Source organism: Dipodomys spectabilis, unplaced genomic scaffold, assembly GCF_019054845.1.
Source record: "Dipodomys spectabilis isolate Male_0828 unplaced genomic scaffold, ASM1905484v1 ptg000095l, whole genome shotgun sequence".
Taxonomy (NCBI): domain Eukaryota; kingdom Metazoa; phylum Chordata; class Mammalia; order Rodentia; family Heteromyidae; genus Dipodomys; species Dipodomys spectabilis.
The window spans coordinates 4,906,666-4,932,037 of record NW_024870772.1 but is presented as its reverse complement, the minus strand read 5'-3'; the positions used below and the strand labels follow the sequence as shown (position 1 = coordinate 4,932,037).

The window sequence follows — 25,372 nt, the reverse complement described above, 5'->3', positions numbered from 1 at the left end:
TTTTTATTGTTTCACTGGTTTTTAGAAATTGTACTCTATATCTTTTAAACATACTCATGGGTTCTTTGAAATAGATTTTTGAAATTAAAACAAAGAGGTTAAAACATTGTAGAAATATTATCAAAGTAGTTTGCTTCATACCAAGATGTTTATAGATAGTGTTATAAATAAGTGTTTCCTATCCCAGGAAGAAAAAAAAATGACATACAATTTTAAGAAGGAGATACAAAGTCCTGGAATATGAAAGTTTACATGTTCATATTGAATCTCATTCTCCCAAAACATAAAGTACATTCTGAGAAAAAGAAGTATTATGCTCTTTGAGACTAGAAAGATTTTTTTTTCTTTTTTTTGTGTGTGTGGGGGGTCAATTGTGGGGCTTCACTCTGGGCCTGGGCACTGTCCCTCAGTTCTTGGCCAAAAGCTAGTGCTCTACCATTTAAGCCACAGTGCCACTTCTGGCTTTTTCTGTTTATGTGGTGCTGAGGAATCAAACCTAGGTTCTCATTTATGTGAGGCAAGCACTCTACCGCTAAGCCACCTTTCCAGCTCCAGAAAGATTTCTTCAAGACCATAAGATATCTAGTTAAGAAGATACTAAATAACTCATTCCCTAGCTTATGGAGATACTATTCTGTATTCCCTAAATTTTAAACTTCTCCAACTTAAAAATGTAATTTAAAAAGAGAAATCACATTAAATATTTTAACAGCATCATTCAGCTGCAATAGTCATACGTAAAAGTAAGAGAATTAGGCACCAGTCAATTCACATGAACTGCTTTAAAGCCATTCACTGGGCTGTAGAAAGCATTTGTCTGCTCAGGGATCCCCTTTCTCACAGTCTACTTTCTTTATGAGCTCTCTTTCCTCATTCTTCCCTAGGAAATGACTAGTTAATGTCTTTGCAACATAATGCTTAGGAACCTTGCCAGAAATCCTGGTAAAAGTTTTTAAAAAAATCATATTTGAGAGGAATGGCATTGCAGCTAAAATATGATGATTTGTTAAAAATAAAGGATTTATAATGAGCCCAGCTGAAACTAACTTCAGTGACTGCCCAATAAGTAAAAAGTATAACATATTTTTAGAAAGATGTCATTCAAAAATAATTTTATAGACTTCAACCCACAAACTTAATGATTTAGAAGTTTACTTACTCCAAAGTTATTCATTAGTGTCAATTGTGAAACATTGCTGCAGTTAGATCTTGATGTATCATCTCATTTAATTATTGTCTTGGTGATTAAGTATATTGCCCTAACCTTAAAAAATAAGTACTGGAAGACAATCTGGAATTAGATCTTCTCTGTTTTTATTTTTATTTTATTGTGCTTATTTTATTGGAAAGGGGATGTATAGAAGGATTACAGTTATATAAGTAAGGTAATGAGTACATTTCTTTTCAAACAGTGTTACCCCCTCAATACTTTTCTTGAGCTTTCCCTCCCTTACAAGTTGTAAAGTTCATTTCCAACATAGAGTCTTTTGTGGGGGTGGGGAAATGGGTGTGGGTCCCTGGGCTTGAACTCTGGGCTGGGTGCTGTCCCTGAGCTTTCAGCCCAAGGCTAGTGCTCTAACACTTGAGCCACAGCGCCACTTCCAGTGTTCTGGTGGTTAATTGAAGATAAGAATCTCATGGCCTTTCCTGTCCATACTGTCTTTGAACCACAATCCTCAGATCTCAGCCTCCTGAGTAGCTAGATTACAGGTGTGAGCCACCAATGCCTGGCTCCAACATAGTGGCTTGTGAGTACTGCTGTTAGAATGGTTCCCCCCTTATCCTTAGTCCCATCATTTCTGTGATTCCTTGTCCCTGTTTTTATGACTATTTTTCCAGAATACTTTTTTTTCCCCTTTAAGTAACTAAGATTATATAACACAGTTCACCAAATACAGAAAAGTGGTCATTTAGAACTCCAAAAACATAAAATGTGAATGATTTCTTCTTATGTCTTTCAACTATACAATGTATGAAGTTGAGATCTTTATATGTAGTATGAAAAACAAAAGCCTACATTTTCAGAGAAGTTCTGTGATGCTCAACCATGGAGACTTGACTGCTGTGTTACATTCCATTTGTATGGTTATATGTGTATCTTCTCAATAAACAAGCAATAACAGAGATATTAAATGCTGTGTAATATCATCATTATATTTAATTTGCTCATTGATCTGGTTCAACTTCTGATGAAATCAAGAGTGAGTATACACATATAAATACACTAAAGAATTTCCACATGTAGGCTGCAAAAAGCACAGTTCTTTTTCCTGTAGTACTGTATATTATGAAATCATTTACAGTATATAGTTTATATGGTCAAGATATTTTTAACTTACACATTTTCAATATTGTAATAATCTGTTTAGTTCAAGTAGCTCTAATAGAAATGGATTTGCCTGAGAAAAATAGGCTAAATTCACTATATTACTTGTTTTCATAGTTTCCAACATGTCAGTGTTTTTTTGTTTTTTTTATTTTTTTTTAATTTAATTTTATTTTATTTGAGAACTTACTGTACAGAGGGGTTACAATTACATGGGCAGGATAATGCATACATTTCTTATCAAGCATTGCAGCCTCCTCCTTTGTTTACCCTTCACCTCTCCCAACATGTCAGTTTTTGCAAGGTACCTGTGAGCTATTTCTGTTTGACATAACTCTTGCCTATTGTTTTGTATGCACATTTCATTTTCTGAGTTCTTATGGAATGAGAATTAAGTTTAGAACTTAAGAGTTCTGGGTGTGTATAACCATTGAGAACTATCAGTTGATTGGCCTTGAGAAATCCAGTGATTTTCTGTGATTGTCTCTGAGCTTTTACTTCTTAATGATAAATTAGAATAGTAATTTGCTTTCCTTTTCTTTTTCTTTCATCTGCCAGTACTAAGGTTTGAACTCGGTGCCTCACTCTTGTTTGCTGGGGTGGCTCTCTAATATTTGGCTCATGCTTACTGTTAGTTTTTAGTTGTTTGTTTTGGAGATGGAGTCTGATAGACTTTTCTAACTAGGTGTGCTTCTTACCAATATTCTTCATAACTCAGCCTCCTGAGTAGCTAGGATTAAAGGGGTAAATTTGCTTTTGGCAATTTGTGACCGGATTCATTAAAATAACTTCTAGTACTGTGCTCAATTAAGTTCCTTTCTTTTCAAATCAAGAAGTGAGGATAATCATAATGAAATCTTGAAATAAACTGTCCTCTACAGATGGCCTTGGTTTGTATAAAATGAAACTAATAAATGTAAATATCAATGTAGCAAGTGGTAGGTGTAAAATCTATAGTATTGTATGGCTCTTAGTATTTGGGGCATAAATAAGTTAGCGTCCTTACCTGTTGGTGGAATTATCCCAGGAGACATGAGGCCAGGGACAGAATGTGGCATGATGTGAGAGTTCTCAGGGGAGGTGACACTTTGAGTCCTCTTAGGAGGCCTTCCAGGTCTAGAACTGAAACAAACAAACAAAAAATTTTACAATTAAGCTGTTGTCTTACACATCATTTCAAAGTTGTTTCAAGTGGTAACATGGACTGTAAATAAATTTGTTTCAAGGACGGTTGCTTTTGCAGTTAGATGTAATAGACTTCCATCACTAATTAGATTACATGCTGAATTCATTTTCCTCATTGAAGATCAGCCACTCCTGATGCATAATTCATAGCCTGTACCTCGTTACCTGCTTCTTCATATTAATATCTATACACAGTTTGAATTGCCTCGTTTGCATATGCTAAAGTTCTGCATGCAGCCTTCAGCACGAAAATTATGCACTAACTTGTAATAATTATTACAGTCAGCCTGCTATTGATTTATGAGACTTTTAAAAACCAAATATGTGTAGTACTTGTAATGAATGATATTTTAAGGTTCTTCAGGAAATTAAAAGGCAATGGCTGCCTAAGGAAATGTTCTGCTTGTTTGATTTAATACTACAGTTAGCTGGGAGGTGGAATGAAAGAGTGATTCAGACCTATAGCACATTTTTCGATGATATGTTTTATTACTTCGCACTGCTAGCCTGATATCTAGATGATAAATGACAATACATATCTAATGTGTGAAAAGGTCTTGCAATTTCTTTATTTTTTTGTCATTTAAAAGATAAGTCAAGTTATCATTTAACCCTTATTCTGTGTAAGTGAACATTCCCACTGAGCTACCTAACTTTGAATATATTAAAATAAATGAGAAAGACTTGGAATATTTGTAGGACATCATTGGGAACCTGCCTGGGTAGCTTCTTTTATCTGTCTTTAGGGTAAATAAAGTGTATTTATGTTTTAGAGTCTTTATCCTTTACATGTCTGCTATGCTATACTATTTTTTTGTAAAAGCAGGTGAAGTATTAGAAAAGTATTCACTACTTCATATGAAAATAACAGAATATATTGTTCACATTTTATTAAATAAACAAGCATTCTTAGCACTAAATTTCCACTTTTCTCCTCTGGCTTATTAGTGGGCTTTTATGAAATACTCTTCCATCACTTATTTGGCCAACAGGAGCCTCAATTCAAAACAATTAGATATGCCAATTATAAATAAGCATTTTCATGTTTGTCTCAGCTAAGCCCCTTTGCCTCATCAGAAGACTCAAAAATTCCATTTCTTTTATTTTGTGTAAGTATTACATGTGGTCATTGAACAAATAATTGCTAAGTACCTGCTGTTTGCAAAGCAGTGAGCTATGGAGGTTAATTTGGGGGAATGAGTTCTTAGTTTTCAGGAGCTTGTACTCTTGCCAAAGGGAAAGAATCTGGTGCATAAATAACCATAATGCAAATTGTAATGTGCTAATAACTCCCATAAGAAAGTTGCAATCTGGATACTAATTGGAATTTAGGTTTGATGATGATAGTTCCACATTCAAGAAACAAAGATGGCAGTGGGAACACTAGAAGAAATTTCAAAAAAAAATTTTTTTTAAGTTAAATCTGGAGAATTCCCACTTCAGTGATAAGGTAAGAAAATGAATGAAAGCATAAAAATGTATGAAATTAAAAAAAAACATTTCAAGTACACCAAAATGCCCTGAAAATCACGGGAAACAGAGAGTAAGTCTGCTAGCTTTATTGTCTGGGATCAGCTCAATGGAGGTGTTTAGAACAAGAGGAAAGAAATTATAAGCACATTTGTTTTGTTAACTAACAAGTATAGTCTCTTTGTTGTTCCAAAGTGTCTCTTCAGCTGCTTCTTACTTTTCATTATTACTCTTCATCTTCAACTGGCTTTTTATCTTTTATTATTTGCCTAGGATCAATCAACAGCCTTTAGATAGCCTCCATTCTTCTAGAGCGAGCTCTTTCCTTGTCATCACTTAAATAAGAAAGACTAATGGCTAAATACACATCTCCTGCCCAGATCTTCCTCCTGGGATTCAGAGAGATTGATACCTATCTACCAGATCTCCATTCCTAGATGTTTTATATGATATCAGACATGGCTTGTCCACATCTGATCTCAGCATCAGCCCCATTAACCGATTGCTCTTCCCCTAGTTCAGCAAAACGGTCACTAATTGAATGAGCCAAAAATCCAGGACTTGGCTGCAACAATTCCTTCGCATGCACTCTTAAATATCATTTCTGTAATGCTAACTCCTTAACCCATTCTCTAGACTGCATCCCCATTCCTACTTTCCATTTCCTATGTCTACTACAGTTAACGCTTTCCAATCTTACCCCAAATCTACCTCCAACTCTGTCCCATTCTAGATCCTAGAACCTAGACAATTCTTCAGGTTGATTTCAGAAGGATTTTTCTAAAATGCAAGTTTAACCATGCTTTACATTTGATTAAAGGTATGAATGGCTCCTTACTAGACCCAAAAACCTTGTCTTGACACCAAGCTCTAGTAATTGTTCCCTCTTTATTTTTCTGATTTCAACCTTTCAGTCTTACACTTGGACTTACATTGGCACTGTTGCACTTCTCACCATCTTGCTTTGGCTACCTAAATGTAATCATTTTAGGATGTCATGGATTTCTTTGGTCTTATGGCATCTCTATAAATGTTTCCTCCTTTGTCAATATATTCACAGCAATTCATTCTCACCTCCATATTATCTACTTAACCCTTAATCTTGCTCCTTACTAATCATTTAAGTTTTAGTGTTTTCTATGTACTATATATGCATACTATGTGTACGTAGTACACAGGGCTGTGTTCTATGATAGTCATACTGTACAGATTACAGTAATCTAGGTTTGTTTACTTCCCCAAATGACATGCAAAATGTACCTAAAACTCACTCTTTTCACCTAAATGAAATTTCACCTAGTTTTGACACAAAAACATAAAAAATATTTTATGTACTATATTTTGGAGCAAAAATCTCAAATTCCTCAAATACCTTGTCTCATGGATTCCAGTAAATAATAGTTCCAAGAAATTAAAAAGTATCTGAGAATCCTTAAACATATTTCTAAACAGACACCAAGGTAGCAAGAAAGGGAAGGGAGATGTCAGAGAGACCTCTAGCAAGGTGTTGTAACAATGGAAAGGGAAACTGAAGTTAAAATATTTGAATATTTAGCCCTTTGATCTGTTTTTGTGTTAAAGAAAATGAAACTGTTAAAGAATGCTTTATTATTCAATTCACAGGAGTTGTCTACATCTCACAGCTTTCACTCAGAAAGTAGAAGGCAGGCTACTAAGTGGCTACACTTTAATTCATGCTGTGATTAGAATAGACCCAGTGGGCTCCTTCCACTGCAGGCATTTCTTACCCATTCTATCACATTGCTTCAAATTCTACCAATAGATATTTGTTGCTTTCAGAATAGGAACTCAAAGTTCTTTTAAAAAATAAAAGCAAAAAACTTCCATTAAAAAGCAAATATCCTTGGTGGTTTCACTTTGCAATTAGGTAAGAGTGAGGGAAGAGGTGAAACTGACAACATTCAAAAAGAAATTCACTCATTAACTGCCTTATATAACTGTAATCCTGCTGTACATTACCTTCACAATAAAAATTTTAAAAAATCAAACAAAACAAGCAAATTTTAAGAAAAGAACATTAAGGAACTTAAAGAAAAGACTGAAAGGAGTCAAGAATACTAGGAACTCTATAAGGAGTCAAGAACTCTATAGAGAGTTACACATCTTATTTGACAGAGAATAAGAAAAAGTTGCCTCCCTCCACTTTCATGAATTACACTTAGATCCTTTTACTGGCAGCCTGTTACTGTAAGGCGACCTTACAGCAATCTTGGTCACTACAGAGGGTCTCTAGTTTCTATGAGAACCTATGAAGATAACTGAATTATAAAATACTTCAAATATTAAAATTTCTTTCAACAGTAACTTACAGATTTCCAAGAAAACAGATATTGTACTGCAGCCAGAGGCATGTATTTTATTGCCTGAACAGATAGACTAATAATACTTGCCTATGAAGTTATTAAAAGGTTTAGCCTTAAATTATCTAACTTTTCTAATGAAGATGTTTTTATAAGCAAATGCTCAGTATGATTTCTACAGAGGTAATTATTGTTGGAAAGAAAAAAATACTGAGAAGAGAGTGCAAAACAACTGATGGAAGGACTTATTTTAGAATGGCCAATTGCCACAATGGTAGCCATCTTCAGTTCTGGCTTATCTCCAACCCTGAGCCACTTCTCTCCCAGAGAACTGTAGTCCTAATCAAACACCACACCTCACTTTTACCATTACCCTTACTAGTCTGAACACAATCAGAATTTAAGACTTTCTCATTGTTTTGCTAGCATCACACATTGGCTACACTGCAGCCATTAGTAAGTATTTTCCACAATCTCCATGAAAAGGACAATGAATTAGGGATGTCCAAATCCACACTTAAGTATTTGCAACACTTAGGAACTCAGACACAGTCTTTCAGAGGCCATTCTTAATTTTTAAAATTAAACAAATTTTTTTTTTAAATCTCTTCTTTAAAACAATTCACCCTGGGTGGTCTTCTTTCAGGACAACTCCGACTTAACTTCTTTCTCTCCCATGCTGGTTGAAGATTTACCCACACTTTCCACTCAATTTATTATTAGAGAGCCCTCTTCTCCCCCCTGGCTCTGGGACCAGGGATGCACATTTATCATGTGTATCATTTGTTTTGACTTCTTCAAGATAATGCCAAAATTCAACTTCAAAAAAATGAGCACCAAAGTGATATGAAGCTAAGTGCATTGAAAGGATGAATATCACAGCGTGCTAGTTGGCTCATGCCTAGCTACCCAGGAAGCTGAGATCTGAGGATGGCGGTGGCATCATGGCTCAAAGTGGTAGAGGGCCCATCCTTGAGGTAGCACTAGATCCTCATGGACAGTGCCCAGGCCCCATGTTCAAGCCCCATGGCCAAAAACAAAACAGAATGAAAACCATTGTCAATCCCCAAATTTCTCAATAGTCATAATCTTTTGTTAACCTCTACAGTAAGTTTGTTGTTGTCGTTGTTATTGTTGCTGTTTGAGGGATTATGTTTGGTTCATTTTTGAGAGTTGAGGCAGAAGAAGAAGAACTAACCTCTTGATTCTACTCACTTCAGGAAAACACTCGTTAGTCTCAGTTTATCCATTTTTCTTTCTTTATTGATTTTTATGTTTATTTTTATTATAGAGTTAATATATGGAGGGGTTAAAATCAAGTAATGAGTACAATTTTTTGAATCAGGTCTCCCATTCCCTCACTTTCCCAGTTTTTCCCTCCATCTCCATCCACAAGTTTCACAGTTCATTTTCTGCATAGTGTCCAATGAGTATCACTGTTGCATTTGGTCACCCTTTGTTCCACCTTTTCTGTGCACCCCCCAACATTTACCCTCTCAAATACAAACTAAGGAACAAGACAAAAGAGAAAAAAAATTAGCAGTAACAGCTATTCAAATATATCTCATTTCTTCTGCTTGGAGTTCATTGCATTAAATATTATTGTATATGATCAGATGCATATCGAGCCTTTGTCAACCATTCCTGTGCATATCCTCTTTGGGTCTCAGTGTGTGAATGCCAACAGTCACAAATAATTTACTTAAATTTGGCACATATTGTTCTGGTAAACTTAGTCAACAAACCAAGACATAAGACAATGTAATGGGTATGTATTTTTATATTACATTTGGTATTAGTTAGATACCATAAATATGTATTTATATAATTTTAACTCATATTTTATGTTTCTATTTATATAAATTATTTTAGTCTGGAAAGATATAATCTTCTTAATGATTCATATACCTACTTGAATATTATAATCATGAAGAGTAATGTTTATGAGTTGAGAATAATGTGTACTGTTTGCATCCTAAAGTGAAAAAACAAGATAGAAACCTGAAAACTTGAATTTATATTGCAGAAGTAAATAAAGTAAAGCAAGTAATCAATACACACAGAAAAGATTGATAGAAAATTAAAATATTAAATGAATCTGAGTGAAGATTTACACATTTTTCTAAAGCTGACATTAGTTTCTCTTTTATAAGGCTACACTGTATTCAAAATATTAAAATAAACTTCTAAAACTAATTCATAATTCAACTTCCATAATATTTTTAAGGGAATTTGTTGTATACAACCTATGACACTGGTTGAAGTGGCGCTGTGGTTCAAAGTAGGAGAGCATTAGCCTTAAGCTGAAGACCTCAAGAACAGCACCCAGGCCTAGAGTCCAAGCCCCATGACTGATTAAAAAAAAAAAAAAAAAAAAAGTAGGGCTGGGAAGGTGGCTCAGTGGTAGAGCACTTGCCTTGCATGCATGAGACCCTGGGTTCAATTCCTCAGCACCACATAAGCAAAAAGAAAAAAGTCAGAAGTGGTGCTGTGGCTCAAGTGGTAGAGTGCTAGCCTTGAGCTGAAGAGCTGAGGGACAGCGCCCAGGCCCAGAGTTCAGGCCCCACGACCGGACCCAAAAAAAAAAAAAAAAGTACACAAACTATGATACTGTTTAAAGATTTTTTACACCTTTACCTCTATTGTCATAATTAATCTCAAAAAATTTTCCTCTATTTTTCATTAATATCTATTCAAGTTGCTCTAAAGCAGATATTATATTGAAACTTATTCTGAGGTAACTATCAAATAACTAACAGCTAAAACGTATAAATATTGATATTTACAAGATTAAATTGATGAAGGAACTACTTACACCAAATTTTTACAAGGCCCTTGGTAAGACTAATGTGTAAATGTTTATCTTAATAAAACATGCAGACATATTTCAACAAATGGAATAGTTGCTTATAACTGAGTTTATAAAGGTAATTAATATTAATAATGAATATAGATATATTTAACTGAAAGGAATGATTTGTTTATAAGCTCAAGTTATCAGATGTAAATTTTAGCCTCTGAGTATTTTATGAATTTTCTGAAAAGCAACAATCTGAATAATCTAGATGCTCTATAATAAAGCCTTATTTTCTCTTTGCATGGTATTTTTTTCTAGCTTCTAATTTGTGAAGGAGATATCCTGAAATGATAATAAAGATGAGCACTTGCTTCAACAAAAACATTTGATATTTAAACACATCACTTTTTAAAACTTTGAATGGCAATAACAGAAAAAAATTCTGTCTTAAATTTTTCAACTTGAAAGGAAAGACTTGGAAAAATTATATTAAGTGAAGTAAACCAGGCCCAAAGAAACATAGGTCTCATGTTTTCCCTTATTTGCAATAACCAGTATGTCTGAGTCAAGCAGAAAAGGTCAGATAAGTGGGAAATGAACCCCAAGATAAGTATTCAACTGTTTTTTTTTCTTTCATGCAATTGTTTCTAACATATTTATAAGATGATTTCTTTGTTGCTTTGTATGTCCCTCCCCCACGGTATAACCCCTGCTTTCACTGTATTTGATGTTGGTATAATTTGTGGAGGGGAAGGGAAAAAACAAATCGTTTAAATAGGGATACAGGTGGCTCCTGTAGGAAAAACAGTATCATAGTTTGTGTACTTTTTTTTTTTTTTGGGAGGGGGGGGGGCGGTCCGGTCGTGGGGCCTGAACTCTGGGCCTGGGCGCTGTCCCTCAGCTCTTCAGCGCAAGGCTAGCACTCTACCACTTGAGCCACCACCCTATTTGTACATCTCATTGCAACGAGATGTACAAGTCGTTATGTTGAAAAACGAACTTTACAACTTTGGCGGTGCAGGTAGGGGGGGGGAGTGAGGGGAAGAGGGGGAAGGAGATGGGGGTGGGGGGTTGGGAAGTGATGGGAAGGGGAAACAAAGGAGGAGACAACAATGCTTGATAAGAAATGTACTTGTTACCTTGCCCATGTAATTGTAACCCCTCTGACGGGTGTTTTCACAATAAAAAATAAATAAATAAATTTTTCAACTTGATCTTCTCAGCTCTTTCTATTCACTTCCCTTTGTACTAAAAGCATATATATAGACTTTTACTGCAAAAGTAGATTCCAAGAACTAGCATGTGACTATCATTCTCTTCGCAAATCATATTTAATTTGGCCTCTACACTAATATGCTGCTTTAGTCTCAAAATATCAAGCTCTCCTCTGTAGTAGATGTTATAAATCTGAAAATCTGAAGGCCCTTATACCAAATATTTTACTTTGCTTTGATGTAGTAAACAATATAATAAAATAATGAAAGTTATATTGGATAATTAAATAACCACTGTACTGTTTGAACTAAATTCATGTTGTTAATTCTTTTAATACTCATTTTAAAAAAAGAAAAAAACCTTTGGGACAAATAATATAATTATCAATAGCTTCCTGATGACAACATGAGACACCAGTAAGTAAAATTACCAATATTCCACAGCTTAAAAATAATAGTAGAGCTACAGCAGAGCCAAGTTGTGAAGCAAGGCAATCTGACTGGAGAAGTGGAACTTTGGCACTAGGTATCAAAGCCACTATACATGTTGACATGTTAATATATTGAGAATTAGGGAGTAAATAATTGGACCAAAAATATTCCAAAGTAGTTTTGTATGGAGATCATTGATGGGGTATGAAAGAGCAGAAGTTAGTAACTCCACTGTCAGGGGATGAATGCTAAGAAAGAAAACATCCACAGAGGGATAGTTTCCCCTCCTAGCCCGCCCCCCCACCACATATTTCTGAGCTAAAGTTGTGAATTACTCAATCCTAAGGTTCAATTTTACTAAGAATGATTAGTATGAAATCCTTCACTAATAATTTTGTCTTATTCTTCTGAATTGCTTTTTTAGTTTTGATCTTCACTGACAAGTTATTTTGCATTTCATTTCTGGAGAAAATGTACATAACTAATTTATTTGTGAAATCTAACTTCCAATCCCCTTCTCTAACTACTAGTGGAAATGCCAAGATATAGTGGGAAAAAAAGGTGGGGGGAGGGGGGAGAAAAGAAAGGTTGTATTGAAACAGATTCCAATATCAACCCCAGAATTCAGAGCCTTCCTGACAACTTTTAATACTCCCATGAGGATTCTAGGCCTATGCACTAATGGAAAGATGGTATTTAGAAAGACAAAGGTATTCTGTTTCCAGCCTTCAGAGATTCAATGCCATGTTTCATTCATTACATGACATAGAGTTACATAGTTCTGAACATTGCTACTAATATGCTTTACATTAATTAATTCCAATCTAATACTTCATGAAAGTGTTTTCCTTAGTGAATGACCTTTTAATACTAATACTTATTATTATAAAAAATTATGATATAAACTTCCTATGTCACAGAGTTAGGGAAGAAATGGGCTTTTTCAAGACTGAATAGATACCATGCAGCTTTTCTCTCTTCCAACTATGGACAGAGATTGCTTTCAAATGTGAATCATTGCACTAAATCCTATGTGATTTATACATGTAGGTATATATGTATTTATAGTTGAATCATACCCTAAAATAGTAACAATTATTGTTTAAAAGTATTCACTGCATATAATATTGCTGACATAGACACTAAAAATTCTTCTAATTATTTTGTATATACAGTTTCATTTGATTTCATAAAACACTTGAGATAAAAATATTTTAATTTCCATTTAAACTATGAAAACTGAAACATGATATGTTAAAGTTTGGTAAAAATAAGAGCATAAATTCTTCTTATACATTATTGCTAATACAAAAATTGTTTCTTGATTAAATCCTATGTTCCACATTAGATCAAAGAGAATTATAGAGAAAACAATGTCAATTAAATTTCAGTCTCTTAGAAGTCAGAATTCTACATTACCATCAATTTCTTCATGTAACTTTTAGTTAGTCAATGATCTAAAATTTAAACATCAGCCTCAGGCTCAGCCCAGTAAGCTAATCTCAAACTCCAAGATAATAGATACAATGATGTGCTCCAAAAATACTCCCTTTCCAACATTTTAAGTGTACATAGATAGACATAAGATGCAAAGACAAATCATAGATACTGTGATAGAAACAATAAAATAAGACTGACATCTTTCAGAAAGAGGGCTTTTTATTGGCACAATCATATTATTAAGATTGTAATAACTTAGAAAAATAAGACAACATTTCAGATAACATAAAGAATGAAAAATCACACAAAGTGCTCAAGAATTTTACTCCTACTTATGGAGATGAAGTGAAAAGAAAGCATGAAGGCCTCCAAATGTCACAGCCAAAAGTTCCTCCGATACTGGCAAGTGTGGAGTGAATCAGAGAATGACGGGTGACTTAGCACCTCAGAGAGTGTCCTATTTGCAGAGAATTGTAAAAGCCAGGTCTACAGATTTGGTATGCTTCTTTTGTATGTTATAGTTCCAGCTTATATTGCAACAACTTTGAAGTAACAACCTGTGTATGTTTCCTGTGAAGAAATGCCTGAACTTTCCAGCACAGTAGGCAACAGGAGAGGTTGAGTTTAATAATTGTAAGTCATATTATATACAACAAGCAAGACAAATATATAGAGCAGAGCTTCCAAAGAAGGGAAATGCATAATTAATTATAATATTAGAAATGGCAATGTCTCACAGCTTTTTAGGATTCCAGGAATTTAGCCTAAATTTTAATGTAGCTATTATGGTGATAATGGAATAAAAAAATTATGAAATCTAATAATTCAATTTGTTTTGCAAACATCATGTGCTAGACATATGAAATGCAATATATGACTTAATCTTTGCAAATCTGTATAACGCAGGTGTTTTACAAACAAAAAAAATTGATTGCTGGTAATAAATAAACAATTTAGATAGGACATAGATTGGTTGCAGAACTTAAAGAAACCAGAACCATACCAAATGCCAAATAAAAATCATGAAAATAATCCAGTGCTCAAGAAATTTGCAGCAGAATTCAATAGCTGTATCAAGAAGATATCTGAAATTTGTTTTTAAAGCTGCACTTCTATTGTACAATTCTGACTGCATTTAGTATTTTGGAAGGAAAATAAGAGTTGTTTACAAATTCTGTGGACTTGTTGCTGCTACTTCCTAGAATACTGCGCAATACATTGTCCTCATACTTACTCTTACCCAATTGTCATATGTATAAGATGACATTGGGTTTACTTATTAGCTTGCCTCTACCATTCTATTGTATTTTCATCCAAAGCATTGTCCAGAAATATGATGTTGTGTCTTTTTAATGCAATCATTTGTGCTTGCTGATTAAATTTGGTTTTCTATTGCATCTTCATATACAAGAACCATATCTGACACAAAGTAGAAAAAGATCAATATTTCTTAAATGGATAGAAAAGAATGAATAGTGGAAGGAATGGGTGCTCATTGTAAGGACTTATTTAAATATCTGAAAAAGCTGCCCTTTTGGTACTCAAGACACAGTGGAAGTTACTAAGTTACTGACTGCTAAGTTACTGACTTCTAGGTTACTGACTGCTAAGTTGCTGACTTCTCTGCATTATCCTTTACCTCTCACTGAATACTCTAGATCTCTTGCATCACTTCAAAATGATGGGGTTGGAAAGAAAAGAGTATAAATCTTTAAGCTGATGACAACCTGTGACTTGAAATCATTAGCTACAACAGCCCACACCCAAATATGTACACTGCAATTGGTACACAGATCTAGGCAGATATATTTGAAATTTTAATTTAGATATCCATAATAAATTGTGCTTTTATAATCATGTGGTTTAATATAGGTTTCCAGGTCATCAAAAATAGTCCAGGTTTGAGCTTAAACCAGTGCGTTTTTTCTCACTGATTGTTTCCTCTATATAACCATATGGTTATATATAAAAGTTCTGAAATACTGCATTAAATATTATTGGAGGGTTACTGTGTAAGAACAACTTGCAAGCTTTGATTTGGATGAGTGGACTCTGTATATTGTATTCTATGAAACCTAGCTCATATATTTTGTGTATTAGAAAATGAACAGGTAGGATAGTAGAAAATAATATTTTATATAAATATCAGTGATTTTCCTCTTAGAAATTTATGTGTTATCTTCACTTGATCTTTTCATGGTTTCAATATTCTCTAAAATATTTGTTAATGAACAAGTTCCTCTCTCTTTTTATCTCTCAATTGCTTGTCCCCTCTCCTTTTCTGTTTTTTTTAAGTGTGTATGTGTATGTGTTTAAGTCAGGCAAAAATTGGTAGAATATTTAGAGATAATTCAGTGCAGATCATAGGAAACTATTTGTCAAATTATAAGAGAAGATAATGCTTAATCTTCTGAGAAATTTAGATAAAATAATTGTGTATGTATAGCAGAGTATTTCATTTTAAAAACATGCTTAAGAAAAACTAAATAATTTAAAATAAATTCAAAAGTGACTATTACAAAAGTAACAAACATAACATCTAGACTTCGTTGAATGGAATTATAACTTGTCTGTTTTCTTTCTACAAATTCAAAAACCTAGGTTAAGTTCAACTCCAAAAGTGCTACAAACCAAAAGAGCTGGAATTGCAAGGAAATAATTTTTTTCCCAAAAAAATATGATGTCAAAAATTGCAAAGGAAAACTGACCAAAAAAAAAATATTGAAGGTAATCGGAATGCTAACTTCAAAAAAGAAAAAGAAAAAGCCCTCACCTTTAATTATGTCTGGAAGCAGCTGAACAGCTTTTGAATTATCTTTCAATTTTTGTTAACATTTAGCCTGACTTTTCTGAAAATTAGCTTTCCATTTTCCCAGACCCCTGATAGGGGCTTCCTTCTTTAGGTCTCAAAAAGGAAGTTATTACATCTCAAGACTGCCTTTTTTAAAATAATAAACAGTAGTCTATTGCCCTGTGAGATGTGATGACTTTGGAATAGAAGGGCCATAAACTTTAACTGGATTCAGGCATAAGATTTTTCTCTACCTCAAATGAGTGATATAGGGAGAGTAGATTACTAAGGAATTCTCTTTAACAACACCAGCTTTGGAAGATGTTGATCTTAACAAGATGAAAAAAAAAAAAAGGAAGACAAGATAGAATATATCTTCACAATGTATTTGAATCAATCCAAATTTATTTTGTTTTGTTTTAAACTCTTACACAAAATTTTTCATAAGATTTCAGGAAGTATGTGACATGATTCTTTGAATGTGTCATGGTTATAGAAATACATAAGCAGGGACGAAATATAAAAATTTTTATCAAATATCAGGGCCAAACTTATGAGTAAATATATATCCTTGATTAGAGCTTCTTTTTATGTTCTGATTTAATTGCATTTTGAATTTATTCTAGCTAAAAGGGTTGAACTAAATGGTTGACTTCAAACAACCCTATTCTGTTGTTCTCCAGTGACTATTTCCATAACCTCCTAAAGTAAGTCAATACGAGATTCCATGAAAAGCACACACTGTATATATATATAAACACACAAAGAGGAATATCAATACCAAACTTCAAAGTCTATTACAAGCCATAATTTTTAAACAGCTTGGTACTGGCACAATAACAGACTTGAGGACCACTGGAATAGAATTAAAGACCCAAAATGAACCCGCAAATCTATGGCCACCTAATTGTTGGCAGAACTGGCTAGACATAGGTAGAAACCTGAAGTTAGATCCTTATATATCATCCTGACCAGAAACAATTCCAAATGGATCAAAGACCTCAATGTAAGACCACATACACGGAAAATATTATAGGAAGGGATAGGGGAAGCACTAGGGCTATTTGGCACAGGTCAAAACTTCCTTAAGTAAAGATAAGAAACAACAAATCAAAGAAAGGCTGGATAAATGGGGTTGCATTAAAATGAAGGATAAACAGAAAGACTACAGATTGGGAGAAGATCTTTACTAACTATACATCAGACAAAGGCCTCATATTTAAAATATAATTAGAGCACAATAAAGTAAGCCCCCACAAAAACAATTCTCAAAGAAACAACAACTCCATCAATAAGTAGTCTAAAGACTTTAAGAGAGACCTCCCCAATGAAGAAATAAGAATGACCACTAGATACCTGAAGAAATGTTCAACATCTTTGGCCATAAAAGTAATGCAAATCAAAACCACATTGAGATTCCACCTCACCCCAGTCAGAATGGTAATTATCTAGAAAACTAATAATAACAGATGGTGGTGGGGATGTGGCCCAAAGGGAACAGGAATGCTATTACACTGTTTGTGGGAAAGTAAACTGGTTCAACCACTCTGGAAAGCAGTATGGAGGTTCCTTAAAGACTAAACACAGAGCTTTCCTATGACCCAGCAATCCCACTCCTGGGCATTTACCCAAATGATCACAAACCAGCATGAGCCCACACTAATGCTATGTTCACTGCAGCATTAATTACCATAGCTAAGATATGGAATCAACCCAGATGCCTTTAGTAGATGAATGGATCAAAAAAATGAGGTATGTACATACAATGGAATTCTACACACCCATCAGAAAGAATGGCATTGCCTCATTGATAAGGAAATAGACTTGCAAAAATCATATTAAGTGAAGTAAGCCAAACCCAAAGAATCATAGACTGCATGGTTTCCCTCATTTGTAATAACTAGAATATGTCTAGATATTCTTAGCAGAGGATCACAATGGCTCAATAGTAATATGCATATGATCATGTAAAATGATGCTTACCAAAATGAACTCTAAGAAATAGAAACATGAGGCTTTATTTACTGTAGTGTTTGCAGATATTTCTTTTTTCTTTCTTTTCCTCCCTTTGGCTTATTCCCTGATGTCACTGATTTTTGGTGTTTTTTTTTTTTTTTTAATTTCTGTACCCTTTGTCATGTATATAAGTTTATCTGATTTGAGGAACGGAAGAGGAATCACAGAATTGGTGGGACAAAAGGGAAATCAATTCAACAGTGATACTTACTTGGGGGGGAAGAGAGTTGGGAGGAGGAAGTGGGAGAAAATAAGGGAGGGGGTAATGCCATTCAAAAAGAAAAGTACTCATTACCTTACTTACGTAAATGTAATCCTTTTGTACATCACTTTTACAATAAAATTTAAATTTATAAAAAAGAGTAAGAAAATATCAGTTTTCATGATGGGATCAGTTCCATTTTGTTGTATTATTTTTGGTAATGTCATTGTTTTTAGACCTGAAACCCCAACTATCTGGTCCACTTTTCACAAGCAACATCATAGTAAATATGAATTTTCAAGAGCCATGTCATCGGTCCACAACCTAGACCTTCCATGTCCATAACCACTGTTGGCAACAAAGAACCACAATTTAAATGAATATACATGTGTATACATGTGCGTTCATAAGCACTTCGGTGAGTAAGCTTCCATTTGTTTTCTACCTTCTTTTCCTCTTTACCTTTCTAGTCTTGTTTTACTTCAGGGGCCCTGTGGAGGGGTGGAGAGGCTAGAGTGGAAAGAATGAGCTTTATTACCAGGGACCAGGCTCAAGGCTTTGAGAAACATGAGCTTTTCCTTGGGCTATGTCTTTGGCCCCTTAAAAGAATGTCACCTACTATTTCTATTTAAAAAAAAAAACTAGCCATGGAAAAATCTATGCTCTTCACATTTTATTCTTTCACAGTATTTATTTTTTTAAAAAACTGAACAAGGCACAATAATGTATGTGCTAAACTCAAATTGCTCACATTTAAGAAATTTTCAAAGATGTGAAATAAATTCTAAACTTTAAAAGGACTCCAAAAGGCACAGCATTTTCATATAGACTTTATCTTTCTGATAGTAAACTAAAATGAAAACCATACATTATACTTAAATCTGTATTCCTCATGAAATGATTTTTCAAAAGTTTGCCACCAATGAGTTAGTTTCTTGATTACATTTTCAAGTACTATGAAATGGAAAAAAAAGCAATTCTGAGTTTATATAAATATCTACCTTTAGTAGTAACTGAGCAAGCAAACATTAACAAGTGCTACGCATCCTATTTACTTATAACAGTCCTATAAAACAATAAACTTCTGAAAGCAATTACTTCAAATTTATTTTTCCTCTACATTGAAGCAGAAGATATCATCGCACCGAAAGGAGTATTGAACTTGTATAATAACAGAGATTTATAGGGACAAGGAACAATGCTGATTAAAAAAAATAAAAGCATTGAAATACACTTTAACATCTTTCCTGAAACACACGATAATAATTATCTTAGGAAAAGGTGGTGCTGACAGCAGCATAAATGATGCTGCCAAAAGGGAAGTTAATTTTATTTTAAAGGATTAAACCATAAATTACTTCTTTAAAATTAGTGAGAAAAAAATAGACCTCCTTCTAAAGTCAGTTTAATCAATTCACAAGAACTTTGCACAAGAGAAAAAAATTATTAGACCATAACATTTGAAGAGGTTATATGAGAAACATATTAAAGAACCTTACCACTCTTACTCAGGAACTAATTAAGAATATATATGACTGCATTTTCAAATATCTGCTTAACAACCTATATACTGACATATTTCCTGCCACTTCAATCTATATTTTAAAACAGCAGTTAGGCTTTCAAAACTTCTAGAAGATCTCATTTCAAGAATTTGCTTCAATATAAGAACTTAATGTTCTTCTTTATAATACCTTAGCAGAGTCAATATTTAATAAATTTGTGATGACTAATAAACATTAATTTTTTTATATAGGGGCTCACTGTTTTGCCCAGGCTGGTCTTGAACTTGTGAACTAAAGTGATCTCATTGTTTTTAATTAACTAGCAAGCAATGCAACTGTAGGCATGGCACAGGTGGTAGAGTGAGCTAAAAATGCCAAGCTAGAGCAACAAAGCCCTGAATTCCAGCCAAGGTATAAGAAGGGAAGGAGGGAGCAGGGGAAGGGGAGAAAGGACACAAGGAAAGAAAGAAGGGAGGAAGGGAGGGAGAAAGAGAGGGAGAAAGAAAGAAAGCCCTGCTCCAGAACCCATAACCCAACATAAGACAATGCAAACCACATAGCTGATTCTTGAACTTCCATATATTGCTCCAAAAGAACCACTTAATGTATCCAATAAGCTAAAACCTATATTAAATTTAGCCTAATACAATTGAATTAAAACAATTGCTTTATTTTCATTTCTTAATTTAGTTCCTTTGGAATGCAAATATAGAAATATTAACTAAGGAAATGACTCTTTTTAGAGAAGGTAAGTATAATGTTTCTGGTTTCCTGATTTCTGATTCTAGTCTGGAGATATACACAATGTTTCACTTTGTAGATCATATTTATTTGAATCACTGAGATGTTTAGACTGATTTTTCCTGTGATTTCCAAGTCAAATTGCTACCTGTCCTTTCATATGATTTAAGAAATTACACTATTGGTGCTGGGAAGGTGGCTCAGTGGTAAAGCCCTTGCCTTGCATGCCTGAGGCCCTGGGTTTGATTTCTCAGCACCACATAAGCAAAAAGAAAAAAAAAGCAGGAAGTGGCGCTGTGGCTCAAGTGGTAGAGTGCTAGCCTTGAGGTGAAGAGCTGAGGGACAGTGCCCAGGCCCAGAGTTCAGGCCTCACGACTGGACCCAAAAAAAAAGAAAGAAAGAAAGAAAGAAATTACGCTATTAACTTTTAGTTTAATATGATAATAAAGATATAATAAGATACGATAAAATTTAGGGCCAGGAAGAAAAACAAAGACCAAGAAAGTTTACTCCTGGTTTGTGAATATTATAATGCTTGCCTGTGAAGTAAAGTTGGCCCTCCAACCTTAGAGAGCCAGAAGGTTATATAGCAACAACAAGATTACATAACACCTCCAAGGGTCATTATCCATGAACTCAGCCAACCTCTGTTTGAAGATATTTCAATTTTTATTTCAAATAAAAATTTCACTGAATTGAGCAAGTGTAAACTTTTATTTCTTAAATAAGACAATGTAACAGTTATGTACATAGCACTTGTGTGTATCAGAAAACACAAGTAAATATTATACCCCTCTGTGTAAGGCACTGGAGCATCCTCAGAGTTTGGTATATTTAGGGAGCCCTGGGAGGTCAATGCTTTTAGGATACAGAGGCATAACTCTATTAATACAGAGTCAACAGTAGTTGACTGATTTTGTTAATTAAACTTCTTTCCATTGATTCTTATAGTAAAAAAAAATAGGAAAAAAGAATTCATTTACTTGCAAAGCAAACAACTTCCTTCAAAGTGCTGTTGGTTCTTTATAGTGTTCATAAATTGTTCTTTGAAAGAAACATTAAAATTGACTTCAGGGGTAAATTTTAGAAAAAAATAAATAAATCGCACTTTATGTCTAATTCACAATAGATAAGTTTAGTACCCTGGAACAGGAATGGCTCAAACTACGACCTCCCTGATCAGCTATTCTCTACAAAACTATATAAGTACATGAATATTTTGTGTGTGGGGGAGGGGGACAATGATTCCATGGAGAGAGACTATGAGATTGCAGGACCATTGAAGTTAAGCAATACATATCTAGGACATACACTAGGCTGGATCTTTGAAAATGCATGAGATTTATTACTAACTCTTCATGCACTGGGAAAATCTGGCCAATAATAACTTTAGAATACACTGCAATAAAGAGCAAGAAAATAACATTAAAAATAAGTATCAACTCTTAAACTGTAACAAGAGAGATGCAGATGAGATGAAAAAACAGTTCTTCCTCTCATTAGAGCAGTTAAGCAGTAGAGTAGGTTATCAGGGAAGGTCTCTACAGACTCTTCTCTTCAAGGCTTTTAACTTATGAGAAGCAGGCATTTATCTTCAATAGTGGAGGTAAGTCCTTTCTGGCAGGGAATGAAGGACAAGATGACCTTTGAATCCACAATTCCTAAATTGCTTGTTATCAAGTTCTTGATTCAGTTAAAGTGGTTCTCTTTATTCAAAAAAAGGATCATCAATAATGTTAAGCATTCTACAAATAACATGGGAAGGAAACACACTGGAAATATGTAGATCACCGATCAAGAAAATCATTTGTTTGATAAGAAATGTACTCACTATCTTGCCCATGTAATTGTAACCCCTCTGTTCAGTATTTTCACAATAAAAAATAAAAATAAATTAAAATAAATTAAAAAAAGAAAATCATTTGTAAATGATTTTTTCCCAAGTTTTCCTGAGAACAAGCAGTTGGGAAACAATTTTAAATTTTATAATTTTGGCATGATATTTTTAAAAAATGCAGGTACTCAGCAAAAGTGTGACAAAATGTTATTTTTATTAATATAAAGAATGCTATAGAAATTAGAAATATTTTGATACTTTTAATATTGTCTATGACCAATTTAAATAAATGCCTAAATTCTCCATCCTCTAGGTTTTACTAACTTCCTTCTAGATCAGAAGTTAGTTCAAGTCTATGTTTGACACAGGTAAATATCCCAAGGAAATAAATTGTGCTCAAGAAAACATCAGAGAATCAATTAACAAATGTGATAGAACAGATAGCATTATCCAGAGTTATTTACTCTCTAAATAAAACCTGGCGCTGGTGACCCACGCCTGTAATCCTAGCTACTCAGGAGGTTGAGATCTGAGGATCATGGTTCAAAGCCAGCCCGGGCAGGAAAAGTCCATGAGACTCTTATTTCCAATAAACTATCAGAAAAACCAGAAATGGTGCTGTACCTCAAGTGGTAGAGCACTAGCCTTGAGCTGAAGAACTGAGGGACAGCGCTCAGGACCAGGCCCCATGACCGACCAAAAAATAGAATTATCCAAAGATTCATCTCATTCTCTTATCTTGATTCTATGTAATTCTTTCTCTTCACTCTGGAAACTAAGCCTTACTACATATGACAAACGAAGTCAAGAATTTTAGCATAATGAATGCAAGTCTGAAATGATCTGTAATGTCTTGCTTAGAGAAATATCGAAAATTGCAAATCCCTTTAAATTCATTTGACTATTCTTATATAAATATTTAACTGCATTTTTTATTGTGAAAATACCGTACAGAGGGGTTACAATTACATGGTCAAGGTAATGAGTACATTTCTTATCAAGCATTGTTGCCTCCTGCTTTGTTTCCCCTTCCCATCCCTTCCCATCTCCCACTCTCCTCCCCTCCCCCCCAAAGTTGTAAAGTTCATTTTTCAACATAACGACTTGTACATCTCATTGTTGCAATGGGTCCACCTGTATCCCTGTTTAAATGATTTGTTTTTTCCCTTCCCCTCCACAAATTATACCAACATCAAATAGAGTGAAAGCAGGGGTTATACCATGGGGGAGGGACATACAAAGCAACAAGGAAATCTTCTTATAAATGTGTTAGAAGCAATCGAAAGAAAGAAAAAATATTTGAGTCTTCATCTTGGGGTTCATTTTGCCTAACATCAACTTATCTGACCGTTTCTGCTTGTCTCAGACATATACTATTAATAATTGCAAATAAGGGAAACCATTGGACCTATGCTTCTTTGGGCCTGGCTTACCTCACTTAATATAATTTTTTCCAAGTCTGCATTTTTTTTAACCCATAACTTCTTTTAAAATCTTTCTTTCTTGAATATAAACAACTTTTCATTAAAAGACACAGACAAGGGGCTGGGAAGGTGGCTCAGTGCTAGTGCGTTTGCCTTGCATGCATGAGGCCTTGGGTTTAATTCCTCAACACCATATAGCACAAACTGCTGGAAGTGGCATTGTGGCTCAAGTGGTAGGGTGCTAGCCTCCTAGCCTTGAGCTGAAGAGCTGAGGGACAGTGCCCAGGCCCAGAGTTCTGGCCCACAACTGACAAAAAAAAAAAAAGGCAACAGACAAAAATTAGACTGAAATATTGTCAAGTAGTAAATTTATCTGGTTTGTACAGATAACATTGCACACTAAACTTATCACTAATATTTTAAAAGTAAGAAGCATTTCAGTGTTAATACTTTATCCCTAAGATTTTATGGGTATAAAATATGAAATCAATTCAATTGCATTGACCTTCTTTAGAACTCATGTTTGGCAAATATTTACAAAACAATTATATTTATAAGTTTAATGTGGAAAGCCTCAAGTGGAGGATTTTATCTTTTTTGGGGGGGGGGGGGGTCCAGTCATGGGGCCTAAACTCTGGGCCTGGGCACTGTCCCTCAGCTCTTCAGCTCAAGGCTAGCGCTCTACCACTTGAGCCACGGTGCCACTTGTGGCTTTTTTTCTTTTTGCTTATGTGGTGCTGAGGAATCGAACCGAGGGCATCAGGCATGCAAGGCAAGCACTCTACCATTGAGCCACCTTCCCAGCCCAGTGGAGGATTTTAAATTGATTTGAAAGTTGACTTTTATGACTTTTATTCCAAACATACCCAGAGACTGAAAGTAAGGTCCAATTGGCCAATTAAAATATCACAGCTTCTTACTGTTTAATGTGAACAATTCTTGAATGAAGATGTTTAGTGTGTATTTCCTCCCTTAATTTAAAATACTTATTTCAACAGATCCAGTAATAAAGACTTTCAACAAAGTACTATATTTGTCATTCTATATTAATAAACAAGCTGTTCATACTGTAGCAACATTATTAATTTTAATTTTTTATGGGATGAAGTTAAATGACAATTCGAATGAAATTAAAGAAACCTAAACATTCCGCCCAATAACTCAAAAGTCATTTAGTAAATCTGAGGATTACCAACTAGCGATAAGAGTGTATTTTGGCCTCTATTCCTTTGCATTATTGTGATCTTTAATTTTCTGTATTGCAATGTTCAATTGTAAAAAGAAAGAAAATAACAACCAAAAAACCCCTTAGTTCAGCTTTCATGGTTGCAATGGACAAACCCAAGATTTCTTCTTGCTTCTCCCTTATATCCCCCACCCTCTTCTGTTTTGTAACCATGGTAAAACAATAGAAGTGAACTTTCCCTGAACTTTTCTCTTTAAAGGCCTGGGTCCACACTGACCCAGCAGGGCAAGCTGGAACTTGATACTATCAAGCAGAGGGCTGCTAAAGCAATCAGGTTCAACAACGGCCATATATGTGCCCTAATGTCATTTTGCTACAAAGCCATGGCAAAAGCAAGCTATTTCTAGTAAAGAATTTCTCTCTATTGTTTTGGAGATTAATTCAATGGTCTTACAGATGCATAAAGCATGGACTAGATGGTAGAC

The 25,372-nt window shown here is 34.4% G+C and overlaps 1 protein-coding gene across 2 annotated transcripts in view; it reads right to left on the bottom strand.

Moving 5' to 3' along the window:
* Dach1 (dachshund family transcription factor 1) overlaps positions 1-25,372 on the bottom strand; it is a 381,247-nt gene that overhangs the window by 214,347 nt on the left and 141,528 nt on the right. For both annotated transcript variants that reach the window (XM_042685761.1, XM_042685760.1), the window contains exon 2: positions 3,333-3,448. In XM_042685761.1, coding sequence (XP_042541695.1) covers positions 3,333-3,448 — 116 coding nt within the window. The remainder of the gene's footprint in view (positions 1-3,332; positions 3,449-25,372) is intronic.